The sequence below is a fragment of the Hydra viridissima genome, unplaced genomic scaffold (genome assembly GCF_058129835.1).
Source record: "Hydra viridissima isolate aposymbiotic clone 2 unplaced genomic scaffold, HvirCarnegie_v1 scaffold_3, whole genome shotgun sequence".
Classification (NCBI taxonomy): Eukaryota; Metazoa; Cnidaria; class Hydrozoa; order Anthoathecata; family Hydridae; genus Hydra; species Hydra viridissima.
Genome location: NW_028324302.1, coordinates 3102993 through 3129166, shown reverse-complemented (window position 1 = coordinate 3129166; position 26174 = coordinate 3102993). Strand labels below are relative to the sequence as shown.

General features: G+C 27.2%; 3 protein-coding genes across 9 annotated transcripts; all 3 read right to left on the bottom strand.

The window, feature by feature from the left end:
• Positions 1 to 24: 24 nt before the first annotated feature.
• LOC145202011 (uncharacterized) lies at positions 25 to 7309 on the bottom strand. Its single transcript, XM_090082436.1, has 12 exons — positions 7091 to 7309; positions 5365 to 6551; positions 5157 to 5288; positions 4784 to 5044; positions 4390 to 4638; positions 3991 to 4290; positions 2819 to 3811; positions 2532 to 2735; positions 2301 to 2445; positions 1167 to 1352; positions 898 to 1022; positions 25 to 692 (listed from the first exon to the last, which is right to left on the bottom strand). The coding sequence occupies exons 2-12, from the start codon at positions 6545 to 6547 to the stop codon at positions 295 to 297; spliced, it is 4176 nt and encodes a 1391-aa protein (XP_089938562.1). The 5' UTR covers positions 6548 to 6551; positions 7091 to 7309; the 3' UTR covers positions 25 to 294.
• Positions 7310 to 7624: 315 nt separating this feature from the next.
• Positions 7625 to 9057, bottom strand: LOC145180336 (uncharacterized). Its single transcript, XM_080055209.2, has 2 exons — positions 8385 to 9057; positions 7625 to 7980 (listed from the first exon to the last, which is right to left on the bottom strand). Exons 1-2 carry the CDS (start codon positions 8909 to 8911, stop codon positions 7758 to 7760), a joined length of 750 nt encoding a protein of 249 aa, XP_079911335.2. The 5' UTR covers positions 8912 to 9057; the 3' UTR covers positions 7625 to 7757.
• LOC145202603 (5'-nucleotidase domain-containing protein 1-like) lies at positions 8652 to 23664 on the bottom strand. 7 transcript variants are annotated; one of them, XM_090082439.1, is made up of 14 exons: positions 23536 to 23664; positions 19599 to 19750; positions 18605 to 18676; positions 17280 to 17389; positions 14567 to 14652; positions 13820 to 13904; positions 13381 to 13555; positions 11078 to 11130; positions 10765 to 10925; positions 10549 to 10689; positions 10092 to 10118; positions 9699 to 9870; positions 9376 to 9487; positions 8652 to 8759 (listed from the first exon to the last, which is right to left on the bottom strand). In XM_090082439.1, exons 1-13 carry the CDS (start codon positions 23617 to 23619, stop codon positions 9381 to 9383), a joined length of 1425 nt encoding a protein of 474 aa, XP_089938565.1. In that variant the 5' UTR covers positions 23620 to 23664; the 3' UTR covers positions 8652 to 8759; positions 9376 to 9380. The 7 variants fall into 7 exon arrangements, 5 of the variants coding, with proteins under 5 accessions (XP_089938565.1, XP_089938568.1, XP_089938564.1 ...); XM_090082442.1 differs by lacking the exon at positions 8652 to 8759 and having other exon boundaries at positions 9260 to 9487; positions 19599 to 19786; XM_090082438.1 differs by lacking the exon at positions 8652 to 8759 and having other exon boundaries at positions 9260 to 9487.
• Between the last annotated feature and the right edge of the window lie 2510 nt (positions 23665 to 26174).

Sequence of the window (26174 nt, the reverse complement as noted above, 5' to 3'; positions counted from 1 at the left end):
AGAGCATTAAAAGCACAAAAAGAAAGTTTAAGAAAATCATTTAAATAAAACTAACAATAAGTAAATATACAATCTGAAGTCTTAGAAGCAAAGATGAATTTGTTTTAAAAACATTCCTTTTGATAACATCAGCTAGTTAAAAATAATCAAAGCACTTCAAACATCAGTCAGGATTTAAAAAAAAAAATCTTTTTCCCAGAAAAAATAATTCTGATATATAAAATTAAAATCCCTTAAACACTTCATAAAAGAAATATAAAACAAAATGCAATGCAAACTATGTTAAGAAATATCTTAAACCCTTTCTAGTTCTGTCATTACATCATAAACACTATTAGCAAAGCCCTGTTTATATATTGATTTGTTTGCTTCTTTGTAAGTAAACAAACGGTCCCCAACATTCAACTTTACTTTTGTTGTTGAAACAAAAGGTAAAAGTTTTAGAAAAGATTCATCTGAGAAACCAAAATTAATTGGATCCCTAAAAACAATTTCTCCATTACAAGTGACAATTAATTCCATGCTCGGTACAAGAATACCACAACCAAATATGTTTCCACCATAATATGATAAAGTCTTTGTATAAGAAATAAGTGGCTGATTAGCAGGATTTAAATAGCCAATAGTGATGTCCTTTAATAGTATATAACTTGAAAGTTCCACTTCAAAGTAATAAACCAATTGACTTGTACCTGTAAATTATTTAAACATGATTTCAAGTATTACATAGCGAGCTCAATTGTACTACATATTGGTCAAAAGTGAGTTTATTTCTATGAATAAAAAACCCAACACAAGGAGAATTATCATGATTGTTACAGGAACACTACAAAAAGCTTACTGCCAAATAGTATGAATTCAAAAACTGTATCAAAAATAAGTCAAACAAAAAATTACCTTCAAAATGAATGCCTGGCAACGGTTGATAAGTAGATAACAAATTAACTTTAGGATGCTTATAATAGTTTTTAGTTTGGCATTTTAATTCAGCTACAGAATGAAAGCCAGATGGTTTTGAATATCTGAAACAGAAAAATTGTATTTTACTGTATTTCACTCAAATAAAATGTTTTTCATTGTGATAAAACAGTTCAGATTTATTGTTAAAATTAAAAAAGTATTTTTTACAAAAAATTATAAAAAAGTTTAACAAATAAAGATTGAACCTAAAATCTTCCTCAGCAAAAGCAAAGGTGCAATATTGGCCGGCTGACAAAGAGATAGCTGGAAACCATTTGCAGTTTGCATCAAGCTTTTTCAATGCAGGTCCCATATCTTTGCCATTCATCCAGAATGAAACAGTGCCATCCCATGATAACAATACACTAACCACATCCCCTGGTTGCCACTCACTGTAAAATAACCTTTTTAAAAATACTTCTGAACATATCTTTCAGATTAGATTATATAAACAGACTCTGATTAACAGAGAGGTTATTTTTTAAGTTTTAGTGAAACTATGAAACAGAACAACTTGAATGACACATCTGCTACAACTTATGATACAATTGCAATATAAAAACTCATATGGTTTATAGAATACCCCTACAATTCTCAATATATTAGCATTTTCTCAATATATCAATAAATATATTAACAAAGTCTTGAACCAAGTAAATTTGGCTGCCTTTTGAAAGATTCAAAACTCTTGTCAAGTTGTTCAGTTGGACTGAATTTAAAATATTAGGTTTGATTAATTCTAAATTTGAAAAAAATGTTGAAGCTCCTCTTTCTTTATTTTCCCTAAAATAACTTGCAATAGAAATAATATCAAATTATAGTAAAAGTTAGTAATTGTATGAAAAAGAGGCTATGAAAAAGTTAGTAATTGTATTTTAGAGGCTATGAAAAAATCATAAAGAGTAAGTTTCTGCAAAAAAAAAAAGCACAAAAAATAGATGTTTTCTTTAGAGAAAAACAATCAAATAAAAGTTAAAAAAATCAATCCAAGAATTGAATTCATTAAATCATTCAAGACATAAGAATCAGTTCCAAGTAAAGTTCATGATATTTTAACCTTGACAGTTAAAATGTCACAAACTTCACTTAGAATTGTACAATATCTTCTGTAATATTTTTCAATGACCATTTTAATACCAACGCTTAATGTTTGCAAATCAAGACAAAAAAAAGTTACAGCTGTAGCATCAGCTCCTTCAGTAATTGTAATTTCACAGCTTTCTATAATATTTTCCCAATACACTTCCCTGTGTCAAGAGAATCAATTTAAAGACTGACTAAAACATTTTATAAAAACAAATAAAAAAAAAGAACAAAATTTTCAACAACAAAGAACTCACATTCCATAATCATTAGGCACAAGTAAATCTATTGAAGGTCCATCCCAAATTTTGCATCGTGCACCATCAAAACCACATGACTCTGTATTATCACCAACACCTATGCCTTTCTCAGGACTGAATATACTTTTATCAGTTGCCCATCCTATTAAAAAGAAAAACTTTACACACCTTTATCTACAGATATTTTTAGAAATATGTTGCATTTTGTTCTAGTAAGTTAAACCAGACCTATTTGCATTATTCCATCAGTTAATACAGTTACTTCATAATACCAACCAAGTGGAGCAACCTCTGAGTATAATGACCTACTGACATATTGATTTGCGCAAACTGTTTCAAAAAACCAATTTTCATTGGTTATTTGAAGACCATCAGAACTGATAATGCTGGTGTGATGGGAGCCTGAGTGTTCCATTGACACACTTGAATCATCTACAAAATATGAAAAACTCTTTTACTCAATTAATTACTATGCAAAAAGAGTAGAAATAAAAGTTAAATAAAAAAATCTCTACTTAATAGTTCAGAAACACTTCCCAGTACTTTACTCAAATGCAAAATTGAAGATGATAATGTCAACCCAAAACACTTTTGAAAGTTTCCATTAAAACAACCAACTATACAGTAGAGTAGAGACAAAATATGTGTAGAGCAAATTCGCTTGCTAATCTCTTCACTGCAATTTTTTATCATGTGGTACACAATCATGAGAGTTTGCTTGGTGAGCTCTTTCGTAACTTCATTAGGTTCATTAGTTTGAGAGAAAAAATCAGCAGACTTTGTTTGTTGCAGAGATGCACTAAGTGTTCTAGATATACGTCTCATCTGTTGATGACTTGCAGAAATGGAAAATGTTCGCCCATGACTAGTGAGTACTGTTTGTTCATTCTCATCTGTTTCATCAAAAACAACTGATGGCTCTGTTGAAGCAGCAGAACGATGTAAATGATCTACTGAAAGGGTTCGGTTGCGTAGGATATATGAATCAGCCCGCAAACGAGATAAACTTTTTTGTTGATTTTCGCAGCAGAATGTCACTGAATGCTTTTTAAAATCTATTTCATTACCAAGTAAGAAAATGTCATCATTTGAATAAGTAACTTCTTCCAGCAATGAAAAAGTATCTTCTTCAGAAGAAATATAGCTTTGATTTTCTGCCTCCTCAACTTCTAAGTTAGTGTTATTTTTTTGCTCATTGATACTGCCTTTTACGCTTTCATCAAATTGACTTAATAAAGCAGGTTTTTCTTCAATTGGTTTTGTATTTTGAATCTTATTTATTAATCTTGGTATCAATGACATAATTAATTCAACAAGAGGATCAACTAGACCACAAGAAAATAGACTGTTGACAGATTCTTTGTCAATGCTACATAAATGTAGAATTTTCAATGCTGCACTACAATGAGCTACCAGTGTCTGGTTATGTGATTCATTGTCTTTCCAATCTGCAACATTCCATATCAATTCATTTAAATATCCGAGAAAACTTGTTGATGTTACAATGACTAAAAGATAAACAGCAAGTTCTAATCCACAATTTTAATTCTAAATAAGATCTACAATTAATACAACCAAAGTTGATAATACAATCAAAGTTGATAATACAACCAAAGTTGATAATACAATCAAAGTTGATAATACAACCAAAGTTGATAGAAATATGAGTATGTAAAAAAATTATTACCTTTTCTCTGGAAAAAATGTCTGGCTAAAATCTCTAGCTGCTTTAACTCCTCTGTTTTGCAAAGAGTGGTTTTAGGTGGAACAGCAAGCAATACATCAATGAGAGGTATAGTAAAGTTCTCTTGCAACATTGCACTGATCAATTCACTCACAGGTAGAGACATCTGCTTTATAAGATTTTCAACACCATGAATAACTTCACAGTGTTGTGATGTGAGAATGAGACACCATGCAGGTGAGCAGAGAAAACTGAAATCTTCATTTCTCATGAATTTCTTATAAACAATTGAAGGTTGATCTACTACAAATGAAAACAATTTATAACTTTAGAAAATCTTCACATTGTGCAATAAGAACTGTAATGTTAAAGTGAACATTTAAATCAGATATCTTTTACTACCTGAATCTAAGACAGTGCAATCGCCTTGTGTAACCATAAACAAGGAGTCTGACTTTTTTATGGTGTCCATATTTTCAGTAAGATAAACTTCCAGCTCAGATGGTTGAATTACTTGACCTTTTGAATACTTATAATTGATGAAATCCAACGAAACCAGGTTTATGCCTTGTTTACCTGGGCAATGTTCTTTTCCATCAATAATAATGCTGGATTCAAGACCACAGGTAAGCTTCACATCTATAGTTGATTCTGTAAATAAAAAAATTATTTAATACAATAAAACTGTAAAAAATTAAGATTATTAGATATCTTCAATTATCATATTACATAAGTATCCTAAAAATAAGATTTGATAATCCTTTCAAAGATCTTTCTCAACTAGAGCTTAGTATACCTAAGTATCCTAGGATGACAAGAGTTTTTGTGGCATTTGTAGCTATATCTGGTAGGTCAACTTCATCCACACTTACTGCCATTTCAAGTAAAATACTAATTCCACCATTTTGAATTATTGTTTCTTTCATCTGGTCAGATATCATAGAAATATTCAAGAGCAATGCTGAAGCCCAAAATTGCACACCAACATCATTGCTTTTAGCAAAATGGAGAATTGAATTCACTACACCATATTCAAGAATTAAAGAATGAAGTGGCTCTTAAAAAGAAAAACAAGTTTAATGATTTTAGATAACTTGTGATTCTAAGAACATACCCTGGGGTGTTGTCAGAGAAAACATTTTTTACTTTCACTATTTTTAAAAACTCACCACAAGAGCATAGATAACCAAGTGTTTCTGCAATAAGTTGAACTGTGTCATTTTTACAAGTAAACGACAACTTTACCAATGATTTGATGATCTCAGGATTTAATTTAACTAACTTTTGAATAGAACTTTTATCTACAATAAAATCACAGAAAACCTTTAAAAATATAACTAATAAAGTCATAATAAATTACTTTAGCAACCTTAATACCTGGCATAAGCAGATCATGAATGAGCATAAGACTACCACGCATCACTTCAATGTTGTTGGAAGACATAAAAACTGATAACTTTTTTATCAAAGGTTTGTAGTCAAGTAAAGATTTGCGAAATTTTGAGCTTGCTACTGAAAGGTAATTACAGATGCGAAGTATTGTATGTTGCGTTCCATAATCAGTAGAACTTAATACAGAATATAATATTTTGACAAAACCTGGGATCTGCGCTAGATAAAGTATATCTACATCAAAACAGCAAAAATTATGAATTAAAATGGCAGATAATTGGACAACATTTTCGTCATCATCGCTGCGGAGCAAACCAACTAAGTGTGATAATATACCCAATGTTGCCATCTCTTTGCAAATTTGAACCATTTCCTCAGCACTGTCATTCAAATACTGGACAAGTATTTGTAAACAAAGTTGTATCTGCAGAATATCACCAGCAGTAACAATAATGCATCTTGTGGCTTTCCTAATGATCCCCCATTGTCGCAAGGAGCTTTTAATAGGTACTTCTTGCTGTACTAGTTGATGCAAAATATAAGTAGACCATCTTCTAACTTCTGTTGAAATATAGAAGCTATGATCACCCAAGATATTAACCAAGATCTCCTTGATGAATGTTTTTTCTTTGCTGAATTCAGCTAAAGCAGATGGAGTGTGTAGCAATAAATAAAAAAGTGATGCGACGCAATGATTTAACACTTTTTCAACTAAATATTTTTCTTTACACTCCTGCACTAGATAAGTATAATCAAAGTTTTTGGAGATATTTTCAATAGTTTTTGTTAAAATCTCTGTGGCTTGTAACTTAATAAGTTTTGCTTTTGCATATTCTGATGATTTGACAAGGAGATGAATAGCTGTAACAGCTTTAACTACTTTTTTGATGTCATCTACTATGCATTGTTTAAGGATATATGAAAGAGTCCATTTCCGAGCAGCTCGATCTAAAAGGAGTTGCTCAGCTGATTGTCGAATTTTAAAGTCACTTGATTTTAGCAATCCAGCAATATTTTCAATGTTTAAATCATGCACAATTTCTGTCAACTCCTTTTCTTTGCTATTCTCAAGTGATGCATATAAAGATTTGATTTTCCAAGCAGCAATACTTCCCATAAGAGCAGCAACGCCAGTGGTAATAGCCAATGGTAAAGTAGTTGAACTCATGACGCTGACAAAATAAATTATTCAACTTTAAAAAACTCTCAACTTTTTCATGGATCCCAAAGAATCCTCAAAATCAAAGATCAAAACTTGAAAAATTAAATCATTTAACAACTTCCTAAAGTTATTTTTAATGATTAATAAAACTTTACTGAATTAATGAAATTTTTTTTGCAAAACAAGCAAAATTAAGAAAATTTGAAGTTTGCAAACCAAGAAAAACCAAGAAAACTTGAAATTAAAAAGTTCTAAGTAATAAAAATATTTTTGCATTCTTTTCTAACTCTGTAATCAAGTTATAACTTTATCACAAACAAAGATGTATACTAAAATGAAAAAACTGATTTATTGTGTATGTGTGTATAAAGAAAGAGAGAGATTTTTTTGTATTTTTTCATACAATAGTTACTAAGTAAATAGATCTTTTGTATAAATTTAGAAATATCTATGTTACCATATTCCATCCAGGTTCATGTTAGAGAAAAAACTGTATATAACTTTAATAAAGTGGGTCCTATATGTTTAGCATAGAAAAAGATCACTTACAACTATTGCTTTTAATCAATGATTCAGTTAACTGCTGTTGTGCTTTAAGATCTTCTAAATTCAATCTTTTTCTCTCTTGTCTCTCTATATCAAGAATCACACCTTGACGTAAACGCTTTCTATCATTTTGTTGAGACCAGTGTACAAAATAAATGATACCAGCCGATCCAGCAATTGCAAGACTTAATGCTATTTTGCTAGTTGTAGACATCTAAAACTATGTTAAAGACTTGATATAAAAAAACTTTTGTTGTTGTTTAACAAATTTAACCGACAGGAAAATCATAAAATAATTTAACATAAAAGAAAATTAGAAACCATAAACATATAAAATAATTGACAGTACAGTAAGTTTAAATTTTTAACAAATAACCAAAATTGTAAAAATAATAAAAAAATAACATAAATAATAATGATACTGACTCAAAGATTTGTAAATGAATTTTTTTTTTTACCTTTTTCTTACTACAAAAAATTTATTACAAATTTATTCAAAACAACTTTTAAAAACAAAGTTTTATAAACAAACTTTTTTTTTAAACAATAGAAAGTCATATCAACAATAAATACTATAAAAATAAGTTACAAACATAAAGTGAATCATGTACAATAAATCTAAGCAACTTTTTCCATCTTAATAATAAGTTACAAGTGCGCATCATGCACACTACAAATTTAGGCAGATTTTTCCATCTTTAAAATAAACATGGATTCCAATAACATCACTATCGCTGCCACTATCTAAATAACTACTGCTTTTGATAATGAAACCATTCCCACTATGATGGGGATAATACTGTATAATGTTATAAAAGTTCTTTTCTAATGTTTCTAAAACTTTAGTACGAACAGTATGACATGTGACTGAAACAATCAATATTGTGCTTGCTCTAAATTTACGAGAAAAAAATCTGAAAAATTTTTTTTGTTTTAAGTCAAAGTAACATTTAACAAAAACATTGTTATCATCAAACAAATCTACTGAAAAACATCTACTGAACTGAATACAACAATCTACTGAACAGCAGATTTGTTAAGAAGTTTTTGTGAAATTCATTTCTTTAAATTTTTTAACAAAAACAGAGAAAAAAAACTTTTTGTCAATATTTTTAATCTAAATACTATTATAACTTATTGCACTCAGTTTCTACATTTTATTATCTAATAACAAAATGTTCTGATAATAAAATGTTATGTTTTATATTAATTTAAACTTCTCTTATCTTAAATGAATCCTTTGTAAAAAATTTTTAATTTTTGGTATAAAAGATTTTAATACTCTTATAAAAATTACCCATTTCTTCTAAAGTAATGCACAGCATCAAATAAAAATGCACACAATTTTGCAGCGGCCATTAAGGCTTCTTTTAAATTTTGACTGTATATTTCATCTAAGTTATCTACTAAAAGTAAGTCATAAACTAAATCATCTTCCAAATGGATCCCTGCCAATAACTTCAAGAAATCAACTGGTGTTGGTGTGTAGAAAATCTTGATTCTTTTCAGTATATTTGGTGATGGCTGTGATCGAGAACTGAACAAACAAGGCAAAGAGTCAAACTTTTTGTTGGATATAAATAATACATTCTTCTCATTTTCAGCATATTGAAAGGCAACTTCAAAAAGAAGACTTGTTCGACCGCAACTTTTTGGTCCACAAACTAAGTACCTAAATATTGAGTGATTAGGAAACAAATCATGATCTATACTTTTTTCTTCTTCCAGAGAATTTAGCATAAAGATTTTTTTGAAAGCAAGACTTTTAATTGCTTCAGCCATCAACGCTTTATCTACTATTACATACAATTTTGAAACAATCATTTAACTTAGTAAACATACAAAATATCTTTACAGATATCAAAACTCTTATAAGAACTGATATATGAAATAAAAAAATAAACTTTTTCCTATTGCATTTTAAATGTTATCACCTAATTACTCGTGATAAAATTATAATGAGTAAAAGATAATAAGAATAATTAAAATTTTCATTATATGAAAAAGTTAAATATATTCGTATTACCACATTTGTGAGAAAAACACCAACAGACTACTTATCTATAAATTTCAAAAATTAAATTCTAATACTACTTTTTTTTTTTTTTTTATCAGACTTAATAAGAGAAGATAAAAAAGAGAAATAAATATTACTTTTTTTTTTAATCAGACTTAAGCAGGTAGTGAGGTTTTTACTGCAAAAAATTTGAACCACAATGCAAAATTTAAAACAATTCTAAAACTATTTAAAATAATAAAATTTATAAAAAAATTTTAAATCTATTTACAAAGTCTAATAGTTAAGTGTTTTAAAGAATTCCTCTAATGATTTAGGTGGACTTGGATAAAAGCCATTCTCCCCAACATCAAAAGAAGCATAGTTGAAATTTAAATCATTTTCTAAATAAAAATAAAAAGCCATAATTGCAAATTGAAGAAAAAAAAATCAATCTTAAATAGATTTTAGTCATATTTGAATGCCAGTTTGGTAACAGGGTTTGGAACTTTTGTAAAATAGAATAAAAAAATTTTTTAGAAGCAATAGTATAAATAACAAGAAGTATAAAAAAAAAATTGCATACAAGTAAATGCAAAACTCAAATTTTTTTACCAGCAATATAATCTAGCAATGGGATGGCTAATCTGCTGTAGCAACGAACTATATCACCCCAAAATGTATTTATAGGGTGGTTTTCACTTTTACTACTGTTACCAAAGTCATCAGTAAATAATGATCCCCATTGATTGGATGCAATTATCAGCTTTTCTTCTTTCAACATTGACTAAAACATTTTTATTAAGTTTTATTAAAACTTTAAGAAATCTTAAACTGGTTTAAAAACTAACAATAGAAAAAAAAAAATATGTCCAATCAAATACAGAATATGAATTCATGTACTAAATAATATTTTAGATATCTCCAACTATCTGCCTTATGCACATTTATTCTTCTTTTAAAAATGTTTAACTAGTAAGCAGGTTATTTTCAATTAAAATATCTTACTGAAACTCTTGGGTGTTTCTCTGTAAACTAAAAATATAAAGAAAAAAATCTTCATTTTTTGAAGAAATTCTCCATAACATAACAAAAAAATTTGATAACCACTTAAGTGACAACTGGGAAATTCATAAAGAGATTTAGTTATACGTTACTTATTTATAAAGTATTTCACTTAAATATATGATCAATTTAACTTTTTTTTATAAGTTCATTTTAACTGGCTTTCAGTGATGAAATAATATTAATATTATTAATATAATAATAATATAAAATAAATAATAATATTAATATTTTCAGTGATGAAATAATATTAATATTTTCAGTGATGAAATAAAAAAAACAATTTAACTTTAACTTCTAATATTTAGAGTTTTTTGTTTAAATGTCACAAATGACGCGAGACACTATAATATAAACTATTTTAAATAAATATTTAAGAAACTTTACACCTATAAATTACCAATGCTTCATTTACATTGTTATTCTTATGAAAGTGAACTTCCTCTGCTTCCAATTCTTCTAGAACAGCAACAGTGTCCCAATTCATAAACTTTTTTGGAGGGTAAATATCAGACCTCATACTATCACCAAAATAAACAACCTAACAAAGATTGAGAAAGTACAGAACATTACAAATTTTTTACTTCATACTTCAAAGATAAGTAAGCAGATATACCTTAAATGAATCAAAATTTGCTCTTAGAACTTTTTCAAGTTGCCAAGCATGACCTCTAGCATACATAGTGTGCTTTTGAAGGTCCACTACTTCAATGCTAGTAAGATCTCCATTATGAACTGATAAAAAATGTCTTTCTTTGAATCCATCACGAAAGAAATCTGTAAAGATCCATAAAAAAAGAGAGATGATAATTCTGAACTGATTAAGAAGATTGTCAAAAAGATTTTAACTGATATTAAGAATTTAAAATCTCCTAATCAATACACCAAATCAAATAATGTGAGAATGACTTAAACCATTAAACACTTACTTGGTTTATTTGCAGCAACAATAATGAAATCAAATGATTCTTTCCAAGTAGTCCTTAATAAAAATATGTTGCAAATTCCCCAATCAATTTTTTTTTTTGTGCCCAAAAAAAAAAAATAAAGACATTGAAAAATAAAAAAAAAAAAGCTTTGATACTCAGCCAGTGTGAAAAAAAAAAAAAAAAAAAAAAAAAAAAAAAAAAATTGATTCAAAGTTTCACTTTAAAATTATCATATAAAAAAAGAAAATCTTTTCATTTTCCACTTTTCAAAATAATTAGTTTTAGGAACATTAATGAAGCCATTAAAGGCTTAACTTAATAAAAAAAATTAATTTAAAACATTTTCTCATGTTTACTAAATTTCAAAAGAGAGAAGTAAACTAATGAATCTTAACTATTTAAACAGAATTAGTCATGAAAAAAAAATCAGTGCACAGTGAGCCAGAATTCACTTCTATTGGACAAAGTTAATAACCCATCACATATAGAAGATTTAAAGACCCTTTTTGCTCTATACACTAATTTGAGGATTGTAGTTCCAATGGTGATATTAATTTTGATTTCTGGTTGCTTTAATTACCTATGATGCTTAGCAACCAGATATTTTCCTTATTTACATAGGGGTAAACAAACTTTTAACCTGTTTTTTAACCCACCTATGTTGAATAACAATCAGATATTTAGGTAATTAATGTTTTAGCAATAATAAAAAACAAAAAATAGTGCAAGAAAAAATTGTCATATTGAAAATACATCAACAATTAGAAAAACAATAATATTTTATCAGGTTCTGATAAAACTTGTTTATAAATGCTTTGGCTAGTAGCACTATCAAAGCCAGCCGTGAGATTCATTTTTTTTTTTTTTAGATTGTCTTTCATAATAAAGTCGCTCAAAACAAGTTCCTGAACTGCACAGATTTTTTGCAAAGCGTAAGTCATTAAATCTTTCATAGGAACTGAAACTAGACTCCACTGTTATATTTGCAGGATAACATTTTAACTTTACATTCCTGACATCATTGTAAGTGGCATAAATGTTATACTCTTTGTCCAAGCCTCCAGTTCTAATTAATTGATTGAAAGATTTTGTTAAACTGGTATCATACATTAAGGCCAGAGCTTCATCTGTACTTGAAACATTTGAAACCTTCTTGGCAGCAATAACATTAGATTCATTTCTTATTTTTTTATTAGGAGCAAAAAGTAATTTTTTGGATGAATGAGATTCAAGCAACCCAGATGTACACTGCTTTTTAGTTTTATTAAAAGAATCATCCAATTTAACTGGTTATTCATTAGGTCAATTTGCAAATTTCTTTTCGAAACTTTTGATAGATTACCATTTTCTTTGATACCTGTAAACAAATTGCTACACAGCACGCTTAAAATTAACATCTTCAAATTCAAGAACTTTTTTCAGAATAAATTTAAATATATCTTCAATGATTTTTAACAATTTTGTTTGGTTGTTTACTTTAAGAAAATTATAAAAGTCTAGGTTTAACAAAATCAAATCTAAAACAAAAATGTTATCCTAGTAACAAATATTTTTTACTTGACAGGTTGATATTATAATACATATGCTGCACAGACTAATGATTCTTGAAACTAAAACATATATAAAATTAGAATAATAAATACATATCAGACAGCACTTGTCAATTTGTGTCAGCAGTTATAGTCTTGTAAACAATTATTAACAAATATTTTCCAAGAATTTTTTTTCTTTCTTTCTAATATGTAATCTTTAGAGTACAAATACTAAGACTTGATGTTGTATACATAACAAATTCATGTAAAAATATGCTTTGTCTTTCCTCAGAATATGCTAAAATAACCTTGTAGCAATTTTGTTTCTTGACAACAAATATCACTTAATGTTGATCTCACTAAAATTATTTATAATTAGAATTTTTTTTTTCAACTGCAATATTTAAATGCTCCGAGTCAACATAACTAAGCGATTAAATATAAACTAACAATAAATATAACTTAATATATATAGAGACTAAAACTAAGTAAGCTGTAAAGATTAGGCAACTAAGATTTTTCCCATTTTGTCCACCTACTGGCCCTCTGTGCAGTGGGGAGAGTTTATAATCTAGTACTACTTATATTAGTGCTATTCTCAACTTAGAAGGAAGAAAAAAAAAATATCAACATTTTTCATACTGAATTTTGATTTATTGAAATTTTCAGAAATATCAATCTTAAAGCATATTTAGTGTGAACTCATAACAAAAATCACAAACATTTTACCATAACTAAAACTAGAACAACAAGCTTTTAATATATATTTACCCAAAAGAAAAATTCATTATGAAATCAGCAAAATCTGCATATGAATCAGTAATAAGCATAATCATTTTGCCAACTGCACGTAGTTTCTTAATCCATGCCAAAATACTTAAAGGACACTTTTTTACATACAACTCTGTATTTTTTTTTAAGGATGGAAAAAACAGACCTAAATCAGCTAAAAAGAAAAACTTAACGAAATTAGAAGTGTAATTATGGTAATCAAATAATAAAATAAGAAGTGTAATTATTGTAATAAAATAATTAACGTAATTATTGTAGTAAAATAACAAAATAATAAATGTAATTATTGTAGTAAAATAATAAAATAATAAATGTAATTATTGTAATAAAATAGTAAAATAATAAATGTAATTATTGTAATAAAATAATTAAATAGTATAATTCAAAAAATTTATTTTTTTATCAAAGGAAATGATACCTTTAAATGATGATGGTTGGAAATTAACTAGTAATGCAGCTGCAACCTCTTTCCACACAAGTGTATAATCAGATAACATTTCATCCTAAATAATGATACTAATAGATGATGCTAACAGATGTTACTAATGAATGATACTAATAGACGATACTAATAGATGATACTAATAGATCATAAACTAATAGATAGTAATCTTCCTCTATGAGATGGTGTATGAAGAAAAACTTTAAATTCCAAAAATGTAAAAAACAAAATTTTAAAAAGTTCAAAAGTCTTGCAATAAAAAAAATTTTAAGAATTTACAATTTTAAAAACTTTAAATTCTTAAAATCATTTTATATCCACATTGATATTTTTTAGAAATGCCATTTATGAAGAAGCGTGTTGATAGTAGAAATTTATGCAAATAGAATCACAGTTTTCAGCATCTCTATTTATGTAAAAAAAACCTACTAACAATTTATAAGAATCTCATGATTCCTTAATAAAAGCCCTTTCATGAATAATTCTCCTATTTCTTATAAACTTTAAAATGGATCCCCCTTGTTAAAGCTGATTTTGTTGTTTAAAAAATTTCACACTGAAATTTAATAACACTTAAATACTCCTATTTAAAATTTACACATATTTTTTGGCGGTTTGTTGGATTGTTTTCTAAAAAAAATTACTAGTTAACCACTTTTACATATTAATTTTTTATATAAACTTAAATTTTTTTTACAGATTTTAAACTTAAAAAATACTCACATTGCTTTTATCTACTTCCTCTATGATTTCACCAACTAACAAAGCAGCTGGCATTGTAAAGAAATTTTCAAGGAGAGCATATCCCTCTAATAAAAAATAAATATTATGCATTATTTTTCTAATTTTCAATTTTAAATCTGTAATGAAAGTTTTTTGTAAGGTTGAGAAGTTTCTACTTTTTTTTGTAATTAATTTTTATCAATCATTATTATATAGTATTTATGTATATAGTCAAAAATTCCTAAACTTATTTTGCAATAAACAGTTCTTTCTTGCATTTTGGGAACTTGCGCCTATGGTCATGTTCTAGTTGAAGGAGATATTGTTTTTGATTTTCTTTCTTTGTAATTATAGAATGTACTCTTCAATCAAAGCAAACCACTTTCTGCATTGTCATTTACAAATTTTAGATTATGAACAATTTCCAAGGCAGTTTTGTAATCAAAGCTGAACTCCCACATTTGAAATTTTCAGACAATTGTAAAAAACAATATGGAGCTCTTTTTAACAAATTCTTCTATGCTAATTATGACAGATTTTGCAACATTTAGTTGAGTCCTTTTCAGAGAGTCATCTTGGCTTGGTTGTTCATATAAAGCTTTCACCATGGCTCATTTAGACTTTGCGTTCACTAAATCAAAAAATGTCGAAGCAACATGTTTTTCATCAACATATCACAGATGGACAGCAAATTTACTGCTGGCTGCTTTGGAAATGACAGGATTTTCTGATAGCAAACTAGAGTTTCTAATAAACTTAGATCATTATCAGGTGCAGATGCAGCAAGAGGAGCTGTGAAACATGCTTTGATTTAGACACACGCAACAAAAATACAGTCCGAATGCAAACATATTTCCTCACATTTAGTTAATTTAAATTGTCCTCTAAACATCTAGATCTTGAAAGTATACAATGCATTTGCCATCCACCTGGCATGGTGCATGTCACCAGAAGCCATAGACTTAACTCCATGACCAGGTGTGCTGCTAAGAAAAATAATACACAATTATAGAAATTCTCAATAATCATCTCTAGGTTGGTTAGTTTCAAGCTGCTGCATGGCAAATGGTATAACATCATTTTTGTCATCCTTGTGCTTCTCCAGTGCCACCAGAGTATTGCTTGGGAACACCAAGAATTTGGCTAATTCAAACACCAGATAATATGATGGGTAGACAGTCAACCAAATCTTTACTGGTCAGATAGTTTACCATCCCAGTGTACAACCAGCATAGAAGAAGTTTCTTTAAATATTTCTTTTAATTTCCTAAAAGAAACTGATAATCTTCTTGCTTATTAAAGAAACTGATAAAATTTTCTTTAAAGAAACATTCTTCTTGCTCTTTGTGAATTGAAGAGCTTTTTAACTCATCTTCACTGTCGATTTTTAACACTAAAACCCTACTAAATCTTCACTGTGGCCTGGACTCTGAGCTCCAGCTGCTAAAACATAAGTTGCCTTCCTGTTGCTTAACTTTGTCCTGTCCAATACTGCTGCTAGACTTAGTGTCACAATATTTACTACCAGTTTTGATTGTCTGCATAGTCTTGACCATATCTTCAAAATAATTTTTCCTATTTTGTTAAATAAATTTTCACTTTGACTACAAGAAACTCCACCTTCTTCATCACTATTTGATGCTTCAAGAAAAACTGTCTCATTCTTGGCTTCTAAATATTGAACTTCTTTCTTCTTTCTATTTGTGTTTAATTTTATTCGTTTATATGCACTAATTTCTTTTGAAGTAAGTGCTTTATCAACTGGTCCAAACCATGATGGCCTTTCTCTCTTTGAGCAAGAAGAAAGTCTTTATCCTCTTGAATTTTGATTGTTTAAGGGATCCACATGTGTAATGTTAAATAATTATCAAGATTTTCAAAAAACTCTGTCTCATTCTTTTGTTAAGTTTCAGTCTTTCTGTTAGCATTTTTCTTCAACTTAATCCACTTTTCATGAAGTTTTTCCAATTTTGATATGGCAAGATATTCTGGTTGCATAGGGATTTGAGCTTTATTCCAAGAATTGCTATCATTCGGACAACAGCTGTTGCACTTTAATAAGTAGTTTTTTTCAAAGTCTTGTGGTGCTTAAAGAAAAACAGTTTATTTGAAGAAAGCTTGCTTCCAGTTATCTCAACTTCTTCAGAACATATTAACCAAATTGAATTTTTACTTCTAATTTTTATTGAACATTCATTAAAAATGTAAATGTTAGAAAAATATTATATTAAAGATGTCTGCCAAACACATCTGTAGTCTGCACAAAGAAAATTATGTAATTGAGATTAATGTTAATTATCAGCAAAAATTTACAACTTAATTGAGCTCATATTTGCCCAGAATTATTTCTATATGTATGATACTAAGTGGAAATAATCATATTTAAAAATTTTAATTTCCAGAACCACACATTCTACTACTTATTGATAATAAACTTCCAATATAACAGTTATACCATATATGTCTATATCTGGTATGTATCTATGTACATGTGTAAACTGTTATATTAGAAGTTTATCTTCAATAAGTAGTAGAATGTAAACTTAAGATATTTAGAGATGTTCAATTCGCATTCAAAAATTCATTATTACAATAATAATTATTCATACCAAAAGTTAACAAAAAATTTGCAAAATAAAATAATTTTTTTAAATTTTTTTTAAAGATTTTCACTAAGAACTTTTATTTAACAAAAAAATTTAACTTGACATACCATTTTGATAAACATTTTCCTTTAGTGTTGGAAATTGAGGCCAAAATCGTTCAATACCATATATTCTTGAAATATAATCATTGCTCATACTCTTCAATCCATGAGAACACCTTTAAAACAAACAATAAAAGGAATTACTATGCAAAATAAAAACAATAGAAAATCTTATATTTTTAATTGCCAATTAGTGCCATTCTTTGTTGGAAGTTCAAGCCTAGATGCAATAGATTGTAAGATTGCTCCATTTTTCAGAAATAATTAAATTTAGCTTTCACAAATAATGGCTACCCAAAGCATTATTATTCATGAGAAATATCCATGAGAAATATCCATGAGAAATAAAGAACTATCCGAGAGAAACATCCATGATGAATTATCTAACCAAAAGAACAATTCAGTAAGATATGAAACCAACTAAATCTACTAGCTACCTCTTAAGAGATGTTTCAGGTGTTTTACCCTAAACATGTCATAACATAGGTTGATACTTTTTGGCAATGGGCAGAACATCAGAGAAAATTAAAAAGGTATTAAACATCATTTCCCTTGTGAATAAAATAATATAAACTTCACTTTGAAAGATAGTAAAAACCTCACTTTAATTAGAACATGAACTATTAGGAGTTCAACTCTTTTTTTTTTTTTGTACTTATTCAGATTCATAATTGTCGTAAATCATAACTTATTTTAGCTCTTTACCTCATTGTGCTGCTATTGGCTGTTTAAATTAATTCCTAATATTGTAAATCAAAACATTTGTCCACCTAAAAAAGTAGACAATCATTTTTCACTTACAATCAGCATAATGAGCAACAAGTAGTAAAAGAAATGAGGTTTGTCACCATTACATCACCACCATTGTCACTATTGAACATATAAAAAAACGCTAAAAATATTATTTATTAACTAGTTTATTTTAACCTTGCATTGCCCAAGGATGTAAGACATGGTCAGGTAACTAAAACTGAAGGATTTTAAATAAGACTAAAAAATCATTTTTAAACTTTTTGGGGTTTCGTAAAAACCAGCTAACAAATACAATCTTTTGGTAACAAAAGAGAATTCTTTATTCTTAATATTTGATAAGAATAAATGCTCTTAGTATATTAAAATGCAGATACTTTAATAACTTATGATTAGTAGTAAAGGAAATCTGAACAAGGCTGGAGTTTTCTGCTTGATCTCTTTTTTGTGTACAATTCTTTTTATAAAGTAATGATTTACAACAAATACATTTAAGTTTTAACAATTTAACATTCAAATACAATAGATTATTTGGTTATCTTGTTAAATTTGCTTGAGCATTTTGAAATTGAATTAAATACCTTAGAATGTAACCATCTTTGTGAAGCTTCAGAAAGTTTCCTCTGATACAGTCAAAAACTAGACCACGCAGACTAAAACCAAAGTACAAAAGAACATGGAATATTAAAAAAAACAATTTAAGAAATCAGTAAAACAATAAAAACTATACATATTTTATATTTAAGTTTTAAAAGGACAAAAAACTAATTTTTGTTTATGTTAGCGAATTGTCTGATTGAATTAGATATTCAAAAGATTATCTGTTTAAATGTAATTTAAAATATTTTTTTGGTGGTTAATTTTATTCGATATACAGAGAATTTACCTTTAATTTTAATTTTATTCAATTCAAATTCGTTTTGAGCAACTTTTATTTAATAATTTTGTGATTTTGTTTTTTGCTTTTAGAAGACTTACTTTACTTTTATACTGGATAATAATTTAGCTTAATGATTGATTAGAAAACTCAAAGCTTCATATCAAAACCCAAAGCTTCATATTGAAACCCAAAGCTTCATATCGAAACCCAAAGCTTCATATCGAAACCCAAAGCTTCATATCGAAACCTAAAGCTTCATATCAAAACCCAAAGCTTCATCACATATTGAAGCTAACTCAAATTACATATTGAAAAGAGTTTTAATTTTCTGAGATTTTTAAATTATGTACAGAATGCTCTATTAAATTTTATATAATTATGACTTAAAATAAAAGGAAATATTAATTATTAAAATAAACTATTTGTTTAAAAACATTGTATCTTAAATAGAAAATATAAATATACTAATAAAAAGAACAAACTAAAAAAAACATATTATAATATAATAAATATAATAAAAAGAAAATGAAAATATAATATAATAATGAAAAATAATAATGAAAATATTATAATAATGAAAAAGATATAATAAAAAAAAATATAATAATATAGTAATGAAAAAGAAATAGAAAATATAACATACTAATAAAAAGAACAAACTGAAGAAACACATTTTTTCACTTGAATTTCATTACCTGAAATCTTTATACTTTTCAAAATTATCTTTATGCAAAAAATCTCCGTAATGTTTTTCACTAGGTACTCTACACTGGTTGTTTAATTTATGTAAAAAATCTCCATAATTCTTTTCTTTCACTAAGTATTCCACAGTACATGTATAAATGAGCTGAAATTAATATAGCTTTCAACATTTGATGCTTTACTATGGAAAAATAATACATATAATTTTGTAAACATTACATTGACAAGTGTGTATATATACATATATACATACATATAAATATATATATATAAATATAAATTTATATATATATATATATATATATATATATATATATATATATATATATATATATATATATATATATATATATATATATATATATATATATATATATATATATATATGGGCAATTCCACGTAAAAGAGGAAAAAAAAAAATTTCACGGCGACATATAATAACTGCATTAAATTTATTTTCCAGCTATTTAAAAATACTTTTAAGAAAAAAATTATTAAAAAAATCATTTTATTATACTATAACATACTTTTAAAGTTGTAAGGGTTATATGAACATTTATTGATGTTTATATATATATATATATATATATATATATATATATATATATATATATATATATATATATATATATATATATATATATATATATATATATATATATATATATACACAGTACTGTGCAAAAGATAGAAGCACCTAAGAAATTTTTTTAAAAATGTACGTTTAAATAAATATAAGTAAATTATTTATTTATTTTAGTTAACAATTATGTTAATAATTTTTTACTTTTTTGTTAATATTTATTAGATGGTTTCAACTCGTATCATTTTTCATGCACTTATGTTTGTTTATTTATTATGGACATGGATCAACACTTGAAATTGATTACATCAACAACTGTACTATTTATTTATTTTGTTTAAATTTATTATTGTTAAATATTTTTTGATAAATAAGAGAGTAGAGAAGAACTTTTAGTTACTGCTGAGTTCTCATGTTAATTAGAGATTTTTTCGTCTAAAATTTTTTTTATTTCAAAAGTTTTGTTTTATAATAAAATTAATTTTGGGACTAATAAAATGACAAAAATATCAATAAATGACAAAAATCGTGTCATTTTTTTGCATGAAGAGGGCTAGAGTCAAGTTAAAATAGCCAAATGTGTGAATTGCTCGCGAGCATCAGTTCAACAAGAATATAAAAAATATAATGAAAATAGTGATGTAGTGGATAAAAAGAAGTCTGGTCATCGCAAGATGTAAAGCCCATGTGATGAACAGTTTTAAAAATAACAGCACTACGAAATCGCAAGAAAGTAAGCGCAGAAATCATTCAAGATCTTAAAAGAGCTAGAGGAACTTTAGTACATGCATCTACTATGCAACAACCTTTATTAAAATCTTGATTAAAAGGCTGTGTAGCTATTAAAAAACTGTTACTATGCAAAGGTAATAAGGAAAAAAGATTAAAGTTTGTCAGAGAGCACAAAGAGCGGCAGAAAGATCAATGGGACAAGGTATTGTTTACAGACGAATCTAAAGTTCAAACTTTTGGGACGAGCAGACTTCAGTATGTTAGGCAAAGAAAGGGACAGGCATTAAAGGAGCCATGTCAAGCATCATCTATCAAACATGGTGGAGGGAATATTCAGGTTTGGGGGTGTAATTCAATAAAAGAGGTAGGGGATATTACTAGAATAACAGAAAAGTTTACAGGTGAAAAATATAAAAATATTTTACATAACCATACTGGGCCTTCTGGACAACAACTGATGGGGGATTATTTTATCCTACAACAGGATAACGATCCCAAATATACATGCAAATTAGCTAAAATTTATTTATCAAATCTGGAAGACAAAGGAGTGCTTTAAACCATGGCTTGGCCTCCTCAGAGCCCTGATTTGAATATAATCGAACATTTTTGGGACTACTTAGACAGAAAGAAGATGGAAAGGTTGCCAAAGAATGTAAATGAGCTTTGGAGTGTTTTAAAAGAAGAATGGTACAATATCCCCATCACATTTATTGAAAATCTGCATAAAAGTATAAATAAAAGGCTCCAAGATATTATTGTAAATAAAGGTGGTCACACTTAATGTAAGTTAAGTCTCTATGTATAGTTATAAATTTAAATATTTTTAAAAAACTTGTATTATATTACACAATTTAATAAAAAATGTTTGTACTTATGTTTTAGTTTTAATTTCATTTTGCTTGACATTTTATCCTGAATATATTAAAATTCTCTTAGGTGCTACTTTCTTTTGCACAGTAATGTGTGTGTGTGTGTGTGTATATATATATATATATATGCATGTATATGCATGTATATGTATGTATGTATGTATATATGTATGTATGTATGTATATATGTATGTATGTATGTATGTATGTATGTATGTATGTATGTATGTATGTATGTATGTATGTATGTATGTATGTATGTATGTATGTATGTATGTATGTATGTATGTATGTATGTATGTATGTATGTATGTATGTATGTATGTATGTATGTATGTATGTATGTATATATGTATGTATGTATGTATGTATGTGCAACTTTACATGTATATAATTTACATAAGCACATATGAGCTACATGGAATATATTTATAAATACCTGTCTAACTGAAAGAGTGCTTATAAATGTTAAAGATCATTAAGCTTCTAACTTAGTAATTCAGAAATATAATATAAAATTTTCAATGATGAGTAAGTTACTTTAAAGAAAAATAAAATTTATTACATAAGTCATCCAAGTGTTAACAATCACAACCAGCAAATGAGACTGCTTTTAGATTTATTATAATACCATAAAAATAAATCTAAAAGCATTAAAAACAAATCAACAGCCTCTTTTGCTTTAATAAGTAAACAAATCCTATCTGCCATTTGTTACTTAAAAATTAACAAAAAGTAATTGAAAATTTTTTTTTCATTATTGCAAATAACATATTATCAAAAGAAGTAATATTAATATACAACGCCAGTATTTGGCTTACACATAGTATGTTAGTGCATTAAATTATCCAAAAAACACAGTTATTAAAATTTTAATCAACTCAGTATGAAATTGGTTGTCATTTGGAAAACTAAAAAAAAATCACCGAAATAGTTTAACAGAGTGTCAAACTCTGTTTATTAGTTAAATATTTTAACAAGAGAAGAGTGGAATCAATGGAAATAATCAGAAGAAAAAATAATCTAAAGAATATGTAAAAATAATCTGAAGGTAAAATTCAGAAGCCCTTAGTCAGAAATCTAAAGATTTAACAGTTTATCTAAAAATTCAATTAAAATAAATTTTTGAAAATATATATGAAAAGTCATTTGAATAAAAGATTGAAGCAACTAAGTTGAAATAGCTGCACAATAAGTCTTATCTTGGCACTGCAGGTCACTATTTAAACAAAGATCTCCAATAGAAATCATTTGCCATATGATAGAAAAGGAATTTTTTAAAAGATATACTGAACAGAACTACAACAAATCAAAAACAAATGTTAGTTAAGTTAATGCAAATGATTATAAAGTCAATAATATATTAAAAAAAAATTATTGGAATAGAAAAGATATGAACAATTGCTACCTCTTAACAACAGCTTTTAATCCTTTGTATTGAGAAAGAAAGTTAAATCTGCACTTTAAAATTTAAAAAAATATTTTTAAAAATATTTAAAAACATATTTAAAAGAAGATATTTTTTCTTCAAATCTCATAACTATTAATTAGCAGTTAATTAGTATTTTTTTTAAAAAGACATAAAAAATTTAATAAAACTAAAATACTAATTTTATTGATTACTTTAAAATTGTTGCTCAGGAGTAGTTTGTAGTAAAGCTATTATAATTAGCATAATCATTTAAAGCTATTTTGTTATACAACATTTGTTCAATTTTTGAACTTCAATAAACTTTAATTTACCTTAAAAATTTCTGGAAGATGATATTGTATTAGAGTATGATCCATATCAAATGCCACAACATCATAGGCATTAAGATTGAACATTTTAATCTCTATTATTATCTCTAATAATGATTATAATAATCTTAAAAAAAAAACAAAAAAAAACAAACAATAAGAACAACAACAACATAACAAAAATAAAAATTAATCAACAACAAAATAAAAAACAGTAATTAGTAACAATAATTAATATCATTAGATAATTAATAAATTCTAGTACATCACTTGGTATGTCTATGTAACTTCAGCTTCTTTTATATACTATTTTATTTATATACTTTTATATATTTCTAATTTTTTTTTTTTTTTTTGCCTTTTCTTTATTTTATTTAGGTCATTGCGTTTTGTTAGTGAATTACTATTTGTAATGAACTGTGTTTTTTGTAACACCCTTGTTAACACAAAATATATTAATATTGATGTTAATATCTAGCTTTTAGCTAGGATCACACAACTAAATAGTGTGCTCCATAATAAAATTACCATTTAAATGTAGAGTACATTAAGGGGGATATTAAAATATAAAGTACATTAAGGGGACAGTTATAGCAAACATATTGTAACTCAAATATATAACATAATAAATTTATAACATCATGAACATGTTAAATTGTTTAAGTACTTTTTAACTGTCATGGTCACCATGAATAAAAAAATCCTATTTATGTCCCGATTCTAATTTCCATATTCTATGTTAGCAATTTTGATAGTTGTGACTTAGTTCGCGCTGATAGATTTTTTATATCTATTTTGTGTATTTTACCAGACGGTTTTTAATTTTAACAATTAGGTGACGATTTCATGAAGGATATTCTGTTCGAGCTTAATTGCTACCCGGGGTGAATATCCTTCATGCACTATAGGGAAAAAATTGTAAATCCTTACATGAATACAGCAAAAAGTCAAAAAATTGAAAGTTAGAAGCTGATGGTTTTTTTTTGCATTAATAATAAAGACTCATTCCCAAGTGATAAGGAATCTAAATTATTTTTCCATATTTTAATTAAGTTTTGGTTCTGTAATGATTTCTAAAAGTCAAAATTGTTCTTTTTTTTTTTATTTGTCATAAACAATGAAATTGCAAAAAAAGCTGCAATGCTTTTAAACGCTACCGCGGCAAAGTGGCATAGAATATGCGAAAAATTAGCAAAAACTGAAGGAAGCTATATAAAGACAAAGCACTTACCAATATGGAGCTTTTTAAAATTAAGGAATCCATTTCTAGCAAAAAAAACAAAAACAACAAAGGTATCTGATTATTCTGACCGGATGGTTGATCACTTTGACCGGGTTTGTTTATAATTTCACCTGGGAATCTAATATCAAAAAATTCTTCGGACAAAGAAACTATATACGGCATAAAAATCGAAATTTAACCATTTTGTATTTAATTTGGTAATTTAAATTTTTGCTAAATTTTAGCTCGTACTTGTTCACTATGTAGGTATGTGCGTATCTGCGATTTTCGCGACCGATATTAAAGATAAAATCTGTGACCATTTTTTCACCGCGTGCTCGAGGTAGGTGTCGTAAGGATGGATTTTTCTCGTCTTTTTTTTAGAATTTTATATTGACTTAGATAATATTTTAAAAGTAGAGTGCTGTAAGTTTACTGCAATTTATTTTTTTTTTTGCACTAACTAACTTTTTAAGTGATTTCATTGCTATTGAAAACTTCATTCCTGTTCTGGAAGTGAATTGACATTGAAGGGATGATGGGTTTTTTTTCTAACTTTTGAATCAATTTTATATATCTATTTTCTATGTACCTGCCAAATTTCATTAAAAAATAATGACACGCTCATATTCTATTTTTGCACGCAGTAAAGGTACCAAATATTCTTCTGTTGTAGAGGTTGGGGGGGGGGGGGGGATTCACAATTATGAGCATTTTGTGTATTTGACTTTTTTATTCATTAAAAAATTGTTTTTTTTAGAAAAATGAAACTTTATTTAAAATATTGGTGATTTTTTAAAGTAATCAAAACGTGATTTACACACAAACACGCACAAAAAAAACCAAATTCTGTTATTAGTTGAATAAAAATATAACCGAGGCAAAGTAATGCGCTATAAACTAAACAATGAAGTTCAATTATAAAACCACCGTAAGCCGAACGCTAATTTTTTAGGTTGGTTGCAGTTTTCTTAAGCATTCCTTATAATGAATTTTTGTCACTTAAATGGGCATAACTTTTAGTAGAATCATTAGTATTTTATGAAATTTTCACCATCGTAATACTGATTTAAAGCTCTTTACAAAGATGTATAATAATTAAATATTTGAATAGTTTAAAAATTTTGCACACATACTTACACTATGCGATACCAGGTAGAAAAATTTCCGTAGTTTGATGGCTGGTAGTAAATAAGAGATCACTCCAGTAAATAAGAGATCACTCCAGTAAATAAGAGATCACTCCAGCCATTTCAAAAACGGAAAGCTGAAAAACTGAAAAGTATTCAAAGCTATTAAAATTGTTGTTGATCTAAAACAGTATTTGTTGCCAAAAAGAAATGAGGATATGATAAAATTAGCCTGAAAATTCGAGTTAAATTTTGGCGAGGCACAAGTCTTCGGATGCACAGGTGTTATG

Coding starts and splice junctions, on each gene's coding strand:
- LOC145202603 (XM_090082439.1), bottom strand. CDS start 23,619: ATGTTCAATCTTAATGCCTATGATGTTGTGGCATTTGATATGGATCAT. Junction 10,926..11,077: donor TGTTGCTGCAAATAAACCAA/GTAAGTGTTTAA, acceptor GGATCTTTACAG/ATTTCTTTCGTGATGGATTC. Junction 10,690..10,764: donor CAAATTTTGATTCATTTAAG/GTATATCTGCTT, acceptor AATCTTTGTTAG/GTTGTTTATTTTGGTGATAG.
- LOC145180336 (XM_080055209.2), bottom strand. CDS start 8,911: ATGATTGTTTCAAAATTGTATGTAATAGTAGATAAAGCGTTGATGGCT. Junction 7,981..8,384: donor CATTACTTTAGAAGAAATGG/GTAATTTTTATA, acceptor TCGTAAATTTAG/AGCAAGCACAATATTGATTG.
- LOC145202011 (XM_090082436.1), bottom strand. CDS start 6,547: ATGAGTTCAACTACTTTACCATTGGCTATTACCACTGGCGTTGCTGCT. Junction 3,812..3,990: donor ACATTTTTTCCAGAGAAAAG/GTAATAATTTTT, acceptor TTTATCTTTTAG/TCATTGTAACATCAACAAGT. Junction 1,353..2,300: donor GTGCCTAATGATTATGGAAT/GTGAGTTCTTTG, acceptor GTTATTTTACAG/TGAGTGGCAACCAGGGGATG.